The sequence below is a fragment of the Rana temporaria genome, chromosome 5 (assembly GCF_905171775.1).
Source record: "Rana temporaria chromosome 5, aRanTem1.1, whole genome shotgun sequence".
Lineage (NCBI taxonomy): Eukaryota > Metazoa > Chordata > Amphibia > Anura > Ranidae > Rana > Rana temporaria.
In genome coordinates this window covers 198,501,495-198,514,548 of record NC_053493.1, presented here as the reverse complement: position 1 = coordinate 198,514,548, position 13,054 = coordinate 198,501,495, and the positions used below count along the sequence as shown (strand labels likewise).

Here is a 13,054-nt window from a genome sequence, read left to right as displayed (position 1 = left end):
TTTTGCACGCCCAATTTTTCAGTTTTTTATTTGTTAAAGTTTGAAATATCCAATAAATTTCGTTCCACTTCATGATTGTGTCCCACTTGTTGTTGATTCTTCAAAAAAAATTACAGTTTTATATCTTTATATTTGAAGCCTGAAATGTGGCAAAAGGTCACAAAGTTCAAGGGGGCCGAATACTTTCGCAAGGCACTGTGTGTGTAATATATATATATATATATATATATATATATATATATATATATATATATATATATATATATATATATATATATATATTTTTAGCAGCGGTCCTATAGAATAATATGATGGGTGTTACAATTTTTGATGTCACACAGTATTTGAGCAGCGTTTTTTCAAATTAATACACTTTCATAAATTGTATTGCACAAAAAAAAATATATAATATACACAATTTTGTATATTATGAAAGATGATGTTACGTTGATATACCCAACATATCACAAAACTGCGTCTGCCTGTGGAATGGTGCCAAACTATGGTACTTAACACCTTTCCATCTGGTTTATGGCACATAGGCGGCCGGGTGGGCCTTTCGTCCTTTGGAGTGGACGTCATATGAAGTCCTCCCAGAAAAGTCCGGACTGCGGTGCGATCTGTCACCCAGCCGATGATTGATCCGTGTACCTGCTTGCTGCCAGTACCATGTAACCGCTGTGACCAATCACAGCAGATCACATGACACATGTAAACAATGGATGGCTACCACCCATTGTTTGAACAAACTGAATAAATCGATTTTATTCAGTAAAATGCTTGCTTATAACAATGATAAGCAATCATAATCTGTAAAAAAAAAAAACCTGAACACTACCCCATAGTTTTACAATGTTACTATGATGTTAAAATAAAAAATCGTACTGTCACTAGTCAGTGTCCCTAAACACCACCACACCAGTTATATGATGATGTAGTACTGCATTGGTGACAGCATGTAAAAAAAAAACAACAACTTAAAAAAAACTTGTCATGCCTCTTAACTACTTGCGGACCAGCCGCCGAGGTCACGTAGATCTACGTCACCTCGCGAATCAGCCACTAGGGGCGCGTGCTCCTAGTGTTAACCCCTTTCCTGCTAGTAGCATTTTTATAGTAATCAAGCATTTTTATAGCACTGATCGCTATAAAAATGCCAATGGTCCCAAAAATGTGTCAAAAGTGTCCGAAGTGTCCGCCATAAGGTCACAGTACCGCCATTACTAGTAAAAAAAAAAAAAAATACTAATACAAATGCCATAAAACTATGCCCTATTTTGTAGACGCTATAACTTGCGCAAACCAATAAAAACCGCTTATTGCGATTTTTTTTTTTACGAAAAATATGTAGAAGAATACGTATCGGCCTAAACTGAGGAAAATAATATTTTTTTTTATAGATTTTTGGGGATATTTATTACAGCAAAAAGTAAAACATATTCTTTTTTTTTTTCAAAATTGTCGCTCTATTTTTGTTTATAGCACAAAAAATATTAACCGCAGAGGTGATCAAATACCACCAAAAGAAAGCTCTATTTGTGGGAAAAAAAGGATGCCAATTTAGTTTGGGAGCCACGTCACACGACCGCGCAATTGTCAGTTAAAGCAACGCAGTGCCGAATCGCAAAAAGTGGCCCGGTCATTGCCCAGCAATATGGTCCGGGGCTGAAGTGGTTAATAAATACCTTGAACTCTGTCTACTTTCCAAAAAGAGGTCATTTGGGGGATATTTGCACTGTTCTGACATGTTTGGGCCTCAATAAATCAGATAGGCCGTCAGTACATAAGGACTGATCAATTTCCAGATTTGTATACCATAATTTGTGGACTCTATAACCTTTCTACAGACAAAATAATAAACACTGATTTGGGTTATTTTCGACAAAGAAAGGTAGCAGAATACAGTGGGAGAATAATTATTTAATCCCTTGCAGATTTTGTAAGTTTGTTCATTTACAAAGAAATTAAGGATCTATCATTTTTATCATAGATGTGATAGTGATAGAGACAGAATATCAACCAAAAATCCAGAAAAAAAACATGATACAAATGTTATAAATTGAGTTAGTTACTCACCGCTCCTAAAGAGCCCCTGCCCATTGAAATCAAAAGGCAGCGCCGCCGAACCGCCTGCAAAGCGCCGTTTCGCAGGCACTTTGAACCCTTTTTAGGCCACTAGCAGGGGTTTCAGTGTGAAAGCTGCCTTCGAGTCAGTAATGTAACAGTGAACTCTGAGAAAACGCTTTATTTCTTTGTCCTAGTTCAGGAGTTAACCGTTTAGAAGGCATGTATCAATACAATGTTACAGTAAGCACCTTTTTTGGAACAGATGTTGCAGTTTAAATATAGAAGATGTATTGTAGCTAACTGAAAAGTAATCTTTTTGTTGTATGTTATAAACAGGCCCAAGTCTACAAACAAATAAAAAGAAGAACCTAATTAGGAACCTACCTTGCAACATGTTTAAATGCTTCCGCAATAACAGGTGCAAAATCTTTTGTAAATTCTGGCCCTTTTCTCTTGCTGTTTTGAATCACATCATTCGCCAGGTACAGAAATGTCAACTTTCTACTAGGCTTTGCTGTAAGACCAAGGAAAAAACGAAAAAAAAAACAGTGAATAAGGTATTAAACAATATTTGAGCACAAACAATATACTTTTTCTTCTTATGTTCTGTTTTACCTGTGTCACCTGTCAAAAAAACAAGTTAGGCATTTCAGTAAAATCAATCCCAAGAAGCTTGCAGATCAGAACTTCGGGGAGATAATCTCTCTCATTATAATCTGCATGAACATATTAATACAAAATGGTTTATGAACATATCAGCAGCCAGTGCAAAAAAAAAAAGGAGACCAAGCATTCTAAACATGTTCATTAAAAGGATAGATACAGAATTGTTCTCCAAGCTCAACAGAAAAGCCAGAACCAGTTAATTAATTTTTCACCAGACATCCTTAGTATAAAACTTCTGAAAGGGATAAGCATGAGGAATCAAATGGAGGGACAAGCTAACGATTCATTCACTCACTTTTCTTCAGTTGTAGCTCCTACCCACATAGCTAATGAAGAGGTCAAAAATCTTGTTAAAATTAGCCTTGACTTTGTCAAGGAGTGGCATGCCCCCCAGACTATTGGGCTGCAGGCTGGTAAGCCAGATGCACCTAGCAATGAAGGCTTTACACCATGCCCATTTAAAAACAAACGTTCCCAAACATTTATGAAAACAGCAAATAACATCAAGCCAACTTAGTTTCTTTCGTTTTTAAGATTGTAGCAAGAAATCGGATCAGAAGATTGGTGCAAGTCTAAGACCCCTTTCACACTGGGGCAGTTTTCAGGTGCTTTAGCGCTGGAAATAGCCTCTGCTAAGCGCCTGAAAACCACCTCCTATTCATTCAAGTGCGACTTTTCACCCTGGGGCGAAGCGCCTGTGGGACGTTCCGGAAAGTCATTTAAGCAGCATCTTTGGGGCATGTTGTATTTAACTCTCCCAAAAAGCCCTGCCCATTGGAATGAATGGGCTACGCTTCAGAAGCTCCTGAAAATCGCTTTGAAAGCACCACAACACAGGAGTTTTTAATCCCTTTCTTAAACAGCGTTAAAGCGGCGCTAAAACAAGCGGTGCTTTAGCGCCAACGCGGCCCCAGTGTGAAAGGGGTCGGGATCTTAGCACATTTGGTGGTTGGAATAGTGAAGTAAGGCTGTGTGGCATGTGTCCCTATTAAGAATGAGCTCCAGCGTGTTCGCAAAGCCCACGTGCAGAGCCCGCCAGGAAGTCGGCACTGCCCTGCGCTAATCACAGGCAGTGAGACATTGTCCCGATGTGCGGCTGCAGAAATCGGGAAATGTCTCACTGCCTGTGATTAGCGCAATGCAGTGCCAACCTCCTGGTGGGCTCTGCATGTGGGCTTTGCAAACACGCTGGAGCTCATCCTTAGTCCCTATCACAAATGTTCCCGTTGGAAGATTGCCCCTCTAGCCCTGTTCTGGTGACAACTCAAAAAATTGTCTTTCAATGGGCACCAGGACTAAAATAGAAAGTGAATCTTGCCAAAGGGTACACAGACAGCAATAAAAACCCAACAGAGGTTTCAACCCCTAACCTAGCTATTCAAAAGTATTTCTATCCTGACAAATTTATACTAAAGACTTTGTTAAGGTTCCACTTGCTCTCACTATATATTATACCCAAAAACAGATCTACTACAGACTCCTTTGTTGTCAGGACAAGGAGACTCCCCCCTGTCAGATGGAAGCAGTCTGGCAGCTGCACTGCCCCTCAATTACTTCTACATCCCCCCAGTACTGTGCACCCACGCCAAGTATGCCACTTGCCCCTCTGCAGGTTCAGAAAAAGCATAGTGGGAGCCATACATCCGCTCTCTTCCCCTTCTCATTGGTGACCCGTAAGCGGCGTATTTGATTGTCACTCTTGGCTTGCCCTGCCAGTTTCCCCAGCCAGCATGGCAGGAAAGAATGTGATGCAATGAAATCTACATTGCATCATACTCAATGAAGCACAGGGGAGACATGCAGGGTCCTTTAGACTATGGATATCTCATTAAAGAGAACATGTTACCAAAATAAAAAAGTTAAGTAAAAAAAGTTTTTGAGGCCCCCCCACATATATGAACGTACAAATGTAAACACATGCATTGGCGGCATCTACCCATTAAAACGATGACTGAAATACACGTTACATAGCGCCATGCACGCCGGAGTGAGAGCAATATTTCTAACTACAGACCTCCTCTGTAACACTAAACTGATGACCTTTATGGGACTTTTAAACATTGCCTATAGAAAATATAGGGTACTGAAGTTTGACGCCATTGCACAGACACAATGGCGATACAGAACGTGTTCCATAGGAAACCATGTTAAATGGACTGAAGTGCAAATTTGCAAAATGCAAAAAGCACAGGTGTGACTCAGGCCTTAAGCTTTGACATTAAAACCTAGAAGCTGATTGGTTACTAAGCACAGCTGCAAAAGATCTGGCACACTCAAGTTTTAGTAAGTGTTTGCTGGGTCAGATCTGAAGTAGCTGGGTGTAAACGGACACAAGTTCATTTACTTTCAACTGGCTAGAGGAGAATGTTGGGTTCGCCGGTCTGTTTTTCAGGCAAACCCGACATTCTCCTCTATGGGCAGTTTGACAGCCCTTGTGAAAGGGGCATAATACTAGATGTGCTCGCTGTGTGCTCTGTATGTAGCCCCAGTTACATACAGTATAAAGTGCTGTGTTCTGGCAGTGAGATGAAAACTTCCTGTTTATCTCCCAGAACAAAATGAAGTCAGGCTGAACACTGCTCAGCCATTTACAGGAAGCTTTGTATTCTTTGAATGAATACAAAGCTTCCTTTGATTGGCTGAGAATATCCAACTCTGCTATTTAGAGGAAGCTTTGTATTCATTCACTAAACTTTACGGAAAGCTGGATATAGGGTTTGGAGTAATTTCTCTCCTTTCCCAGTGAACGCCTTGTACGGAGAAACGCAGCGTCGGGTGGAGCTAAGGACGTCATCACACTCCAGCTGGTCTGGCGTGAGCCGCTGCTGGTAGTTTGTTTTGAGATGTTGTTTTTATCTTTTTTGGATGTCAGTAACCCGCCTTATTCAATAAAGGGTACATGTTTTTACATACTGCACCATGAAGTTTCCCTCTTCTTTATTTTAATACCAACTGCTTACTGAAACGCCCTTTTGCTGTCCTGAGAGGAGACGGTGTATGTGCATTAAGGATCCAGCTGATGTGGGGGAGTTCTCGGTGTTCCTTGGAGAGGTGAAAAAGGTTTTTCCTGCTGAGGAGCGATTTCCATGCTCGGAGCCTGATGAACCATTCCTTGTGTGCTGAGCTCGTATGATCTTCGTAATAGAGGTCCATTTGATGCAGTAAGAGCACATTTAGCTACCTTATTTGATGGAAGTTGTTAAACAGAAGATTCATATCCCTGCTCCCATGTTTTGATTGAATACCTGCAGTTTATTTGCTACATGGTTACATCTTTCTGGACTTCCAATCTTTTTGCTATTTGGACTTCCAAGTTGTTATAACCAATTTCAACTTTTATTTTTTTCACATTTTTTGGCTGGACTTGAATGACCATTCACAATCACGTTTGAGGGTTTGCTCAATGATATTGTTGCTTACTCTATTTCACTACAATTGTTGCATTCTATTATAGGTGTATCTTGAGAACACATTCACCTCAATGCTTATTTAAATATATATTTTCACATATTTATATATTTTTATATTTCTTCCAGTCGCTGATCTATGCGATTTTTCTGGTTGCGCAATATCTTTTACTTTTTTCACTTCTACTTTACTATTCGAACTAACCTATAATTGCAGCACCTTGTCATATTTATATGTCACTTCTTGTTTGTGTCCCCAATTAGGAACAAGCATTTCAGTTTTTCTGTGCACTTTTGTGGCACCAACAATTTTTATTGGGGATAGCGCGGATCAACTCCATTTACATAATTTCTCTATAAACCAAAAAATTATTGTATAAAAACAAACAGACCACATCCATTTATGTCAGCAACAAAAGAGAAAGAAAGCAGACCTCTTTCATTTATCTGCAGCCATAAGCGGACTCATATGTAAACAGACATACGTCCGTTTAAATCTGCCTACCAATCTCTCTAAAAACTGACAGATCCAAATTGAACGCTTGTTACTAAGGGCCCTTAGTCAGGGCTGTCTTGATGAGAGGGCACACCTGGACTCTGCCCAGGGGCCCCAGCTGCATGGGGGGGCCACTGTACCTTCCCCAAGCAGCTGGTCCTTGAGCCCAAAATTGGGGGCCCCATGATGGTACTGAGAGTGATGGATACACAGGCGAGGCAGGCTGGCAGTGGTGCACCGTGCTGTGCAGAACGATACCTATTACATCACAGCCAGCAAGAAGGGGCGGGGCCAGAGTGCCAGTGATGCTCTGACCCCATCCCATGCAGATTGAATGCTCGGTACTCAAAGGCTGCAGGATAGGAGCTGGAGTGGGAGCTGCTAAGTGAGTGCAGTGCTGGAGGTGGGCACAGAGCCAAAAGTTTACATGCAATGCATCTCCACTGGAAAAGGGGGTACTACATGGATGAAATAATGATGCTGGGGTATATCAAGGGTGTATGGGGGAAAACAATGCTGAGGAGGGATCTGGGGTGTATAGGGGGTAGCAATGCTTGGGGTAGCTTGGGTGGCTATAGTGCTAGAGATATCAGGTAAACAGAGAGGCCACAGTGTATGGGGTATCAGGGATGTAGTGGAGTCACAATACAAGGGGTATCTTATGGTATATGGTTACAGTGCTGAGGGGGGAATATCTAGGGTGTAGAGGGGTCAGAGTGCTGAAAGGATACCTAGGATGTAGAGGGGTCAGAGTGCTGGGGGATATCTGGGTTGTCGAGGGGTCAGAGTGCTGGGGGGATATCTGCGGTGTAGAGGGGTCAGAGTGCTGTGGGAATATCTGGGGTGTAGAGGGGTCAGAGTGCTGGGGGGATATCTGGGGTGTAGAGGGGTCAAAGTGCTGGGCGGGTATCTGGGATGTAGAGGGGTCAGAGTTCTGGGAGGATATCTGGGATGTAGAGGGGTCAGAGTGCTGGGGGGATATCTAGTGTGTAGAAGGGTCAGAGTTCTGGGAGAATATCTGGGATGTAGAGGGGTCAGAGTGCTGGGGGGAAAGCTGGGATGTAGAGGGGTCAGAGTGTTGTCTCCTACCTACCTGATGTCTGTTTACCTGCACTGTCTCCATTGTAGGGGCCCCAGAGCATTACTTTGCCCAGGGGCCCATGATGCTATTAAGACGTCCCTGCCCTTAGTAACCCATCATAACAGGCATACTACTGAACAGGTAAGCTGTTCTCATCTTTCAGGATTTCACTTACATTTCTTACATCTCAGTTTGAATCAACTAGAGTGGCTCTCTGTCCTTCATTGGTGGCGACTTAAACATTATGATGGCATAGAATTTATATAGCACCAACAGCTATGTAGAAAAGAAATAGACAATTCAAGGCTCTAGGGCTATGACAGCCCTGCTCTTGAGAGCTTACAATCTAAAAGATGCATTAGGGTGCTCAGACCACACCATGTAGGTTTTAGGCTAGACCCTTTCGTTTGGGCATCTCTATCAGCTGTCTCTCCTTCTGTGTGGAAGTCTAGAGCCTGAACAAGACATCCAGATGATTTAATTAGACCAATAAGTCCCAGGCACAATCTGACTGTCTCTGGCAGAGAATTGGGTGGTTTCTTCTCCTCAACTTAGGAGGACCTGAAAGGTGTATCTTCATGCTTGGGACATATTGCTGTTTCATATGGGGATCCTTTCAAAAGAGTTGGTGTTTGGCTTGTTCTTCAATGGACATCATCTTGAGAGCTGCACAATATTCATCTTCAAGAAGTTGAAAGGCCAGTGACCTGGTTTACCATGCTGGACGTTGCTGAGAGTGTCATTCCTAATTGCACTGTCTCTCCCAGAGGCAAGGTATCACCTTCTTCTTCGCCTCTAGTTATGATCTCCACGTTAAAGAGTGATGATTCAGGACTTGAGTGCCTCTCTTTTCTGGCTTGGAAGAAAGTGTGCTTCATTGGATAGCCATGGACTCCATAGGACGGTCAACAGTGAGAACAATCTAGGACCCTGCAGCTGATCTACCCTGTGGGAGATAGGGTAAAGTTTGCTAAAGATGGATCAAAATTTGGCCAGTTTAGCAGGCACCAGATGAATTTCTATCCCACTATGGCTGTTCATGTTTGTGAAAAGTTGATCCAATGATCAATCAACTTCTGCCAAACAGCTTGTTGGAAAATGTGTGTTCAATCAAGCAGCTGCCTGATCAAAAACAAACAAAAAAGAGAAAACAGATTCATCCAAGTATGGAGGCCTTCATGGGACCTGATTGAAAGGAGATATGCCCTCTTTCCTCCTTCTATAGCTAAGCTGCAGCCTTATAGGGAAGTCCCCCTTAGGCCTGTACATACGATCTGAAAATTGGGAGATATTGGCCAGTTAAAAAAATAAATAAAAATAATCAAATACTCTGGGTGTCATCAGAAGGTTCATCTTTATAAAACCGATGCCCTTGTGCACCAGTCTAGGATATGGTATAGCCTCATACCTGCCTACCATTTGTGAGGTTGTCATTTGCTTACCATACCTTTAGGTGGACTTGAGGGTTGGCAGAAATGTAAATAAAAGTTTGATATTTTTATATTGGGATACATAAATATATTAGCAAATTAAATATTACAAATTGTGTTTCTAATCCCTGTTAAAAATACCCAAGGGAACACAGTTCATGTCTCCCTTTATTTTGTAAAGGGCTGCACAAACTGCTGCTGCTTAAGAAGTTCTGTATAGTAATAGTCTTGGTAATATAGTAGTAGTCTTGACAATACTATAACCCTTTCACGCCGAGCGTACGCATATATGCGTCCTCGGCTTTCAGGGGTTGTACCGGGATGATGCCTGCAGCCGCAGGCATCATCCCGGTACCGTTGTTTAGAGCGGGCGATCGGCTTTCCAAACATAACAACCGATGCGGCTAAAAGCCGCTCGGTTGTTATGCCGGAGGAGCGGGAGGGGACATCCCCCCCCTCCCGCCGCCTCTCGCCGCTCTGACCGGGCCTCCCGTCCCACCGGGAGACCCGATCCACGATCCGTCGCCTCCAGCGTCTCGGCGCGCTCTGAAACAAAGCCGTAAACGGCTTTGATTCAGTGTGCGCATTGAAACCACGGAAGCGGCGTCATGACGTCACTTCCGGGTTTCTCGGCTGCCAATGGCGCCGGATTTAAAAAAGTACACAGTATTCAGAATCGCCGTTTTCGGCGATCTGAATACTTTGAAGTGCAAAGGAGGGCTCGGAGGTCTTTTAGACCCCCGATCCCTCCATAAAGAGTACCTGTCACGACCTATTGCTGTCACAAGGGATGTTTACATTCCTTGTGACAGCAATAAAAGTGATCAAAATGTAAAAAAAAAAAAAAAAAAAATGTAATATTAGAAAAAATAAATAAATAAATAAGAAAACAAAAAAAAAAAATTTTTAAAGCGCCCCCCTCCCCGCGAGCTTGCGCAGCAAAGAAAGCGCATACGGAAGTCGCGCCCGCATATGAAAACGGTGTTCAAATAACACATGTGAGGTATCGCCGCGATCGTAAGAGCGAGAGCAATAATTATAGCACTAGGCCTACTCTGTAACTCTAACCTGGTAACCGTAAAAAAAGTTTAAAGCGTCGCCTATGGAGATTTTTAGTTACCGTAGTTTGTCGCCATTCCACGAGTGCGTGCAATTATAAAGCGTGTCATGCTTGGTATCTATTTACTCGGCATAACATCATCTTTCACATTATGCAAAAAAATTGGGCTAATTTTACTTTTTCATTTTTTTAAAATTCATGAAAGTAAATTTTTCCCAAAAAGTTGTGTTTAAAACACCGCCGCACAAATACCGTATAACATAAAATATTGCAACAATCGCCATTTTATTCTCTAGATTCTCTGCTAAAAATATATATATAATGTTTGGGGGTTCTAAGTAATTTTCTAGCCAAAAATATGGATTTTAACTTGTAAACACCAAATGTCATACATAGGCATAGGCATGAAAGGGTTAAGATGGTCATTACCTTTTTAGATCTTAAAGGGGTTGTGAAGGTTCGTTTTTTTTATTTTTTAAATAACAAACATGTTATACGTACCTCCTCTGTGCAAGGGTTTTGCATAGAGTGGCCCCGATCCTCCTCTTCTGGGGTCTCCCGACGGCGCTCCTGGCTCCTCACCGCATCGAGTGCCCCCTCTTAGACCCGCATTCCAAGGGGACATCTGAGTCCTGCTGCTGCTTCCATAGTCCATTGACATAGAATGCATTAAGGTGAAAAACCACAAGGTTTACAACCCTTTTAAGGTGTTTGTACAAGATAAAAACGAACTACAATAGTTACAAGATAAGGTACGAATGTACGAATACTAACAAATTTGTACGAAAATCCATTCATTACGAACGGGAATGCACATGTCTATAGCTGACCCTCCAAAGAAAAAAGTAAAAATTTAGGAGGGAGGTAAAAGTTTTTTTTATTCCTGCAGTAGATGCTATGTATGCAGACATGTGAGACACAACAACAAAATAAATGAATTTAAGGTAGTAAAGTCAAACAAAACAGAGGTGAAGGCGGAAATGAGAGGTTTCCGGAGCACACAGAGGAATTTACACAGAAAATAGATTTTTATGAAAAATTATTTTTAGGTCTAATTTACATCAATGCATTGTGCAACACATTCACTACTGCAAAGCATGAAAACACACGTTATTTGGAATAGAGCTCCATCACACTAAGGCAATATACACGGGCTATAACGCATTACAGCAAACTTTGTGTGACATACAAAAAAGGGGGAAACTTTTTGTGCCTTGGAAGCCTATACATGTTTTAATCAAATGCATTAATACAATGCACAAATGTAAATGGACCCCAAAAGTTCACTTCATTTAAGAAGTCTTTTTTTTTTTGTAGTCCCTCAATTCTTCCCCCTAGTATAGAGTACCCAAAGCTTTGCCTGAAGAACGGCGATTTTCCTGTCCTATCATAGAAGCAAAGGTAGAGCAAAGTGTTCAATTATGTCATAGGTTCTTACAAGACATCTGCCAAAGTTCACGTTCGCAGATACTTTGTGCCCACAGAAAGGTTGGACATACCATTTATACATACTATACAGCTGAATTAAAACGCCCTCCTGAGTCTTATAGGCCCATTTTAACTAGATTTGAACAAGGGAGATGCAGGCATTGACCTAGACATTGATTCCTTATAGGGTTGATGAACAGCATGATGCTTTCATGATGCTGTAATGTTGCTTCTAGTTTGCTCCAGCATATTTTTTCTCAACAGTATTGAGCTGGACATGAAGGGGCTAATAACCATCTGACCATATTTGCAAATCATGAGTAAATCCCTTTATCTGCAGCTATTTATGAATACTGTAAATCTAACTACCTGTTTACCTATTTATACACAGTGAATTAGTGCTTGGCCCAAAAATTGTTCCTGCACAAGGTCTCTGTGGCTTTGTCCAGGCCCCTCCCTCAGTCCTCTTCTGGGGGTGTCTAATTACTCCCTGTGCTGGGCCAAGTCCTCCGCCCTCTCTTCAACTCTCTACATAACTTCCTATGTAGCTGTCGGGGGGGGGGGGGGGAATACTACAGTGTCATATTAATGACAGCTCTGAGTCTGCTGACACCCCATCCAAGCACCCAATAGCAGTCTCAAGGGAAAAAAAGAAACCAGCAGTATGCATAGATAACTAGAAGTTTCTAGTCAAACATTTTCTGCCAACAGCCACTGCGGCAAATCAGAAAAATGTAAATGAAAACATACCATACTATGGGGCATTTACTAAAACTGGAGCATGCAAAAACTGATGCAGCTCTGCATAGAAACCAATCAGCTTTCGGGTTTTATTGTCAATGCTTAATTGAACAAGCTGAAGATAGAAGCTGATTGGCTACCATGCACAACTGCACCTGTGCTGCAGGTTTAGGATCACTGCACACTAGTAGCAGAAAACAAAATTGCTAGAACCTCTGTCAGAAATGCAACATTAAAATGCTCATAGTAGCTTGCTTCATTGAACAAGATTTTAGGAGACCTTATGGGCATTTGCTTTTACAAGTGTTTTTTTTTTTTACAAAACATTACCCTTTTCTGCCTAAAAACTCCTCTAAAAATCGCACTGAAGTTTTTTTTTCTGCCTCTAAAGTCTCCTTTTGAAATAAAACCCCCTAATGTGCATGGACACATAGGGTAACATTGAGCTGCAAAACTCCTGTAAAAGCAGAGTTGTTTTGTGCATGTGCATGGACCCTTAATAAATCTCCCCCTATGTCTCCTTTGCAATAAACTTGCTGTCAGGAACCATGAAACAAACAGAGACAGAAAATGCAGTAAAAAAACACACACATTTTAATAAAATGTTAAAAATGGTACAACTGGTAAACGTAGTCAAAACATAGTAAGGGTTGAGTAGCCAAATCGGGTAGTCAGAAC

At 41.6% G+C, this 13,054-nt stretch overlaps 1 protein-coding gene across 3 annotated transcripts in view; it reads right to left on the bottom strand.

The window, feature by feature from the left end:
* Positions 1 to 13,054, bottom strand: part of RPRD1A (regulation of nuclear pre-mRNA domain containing 1A) — a 137,855-nt gene that overhangs the window by 89,371 nt on the left and 35,430 nt on the right. For all 3 annotated transcript variants that reach the window (XM_040353472.1, XM_040353471.1, XM_040353473.1), the window contains exon 2: positions 2,452 to 2,581. In XM_040353472.1, the coding sequence (XP_040209406.1) occupies positions 2,452 to 2,581 (130 nt within the window). The remainder of the gene's footprint in view (positions 1 to 2,451; positions 2,582 to 13,054) is intronic.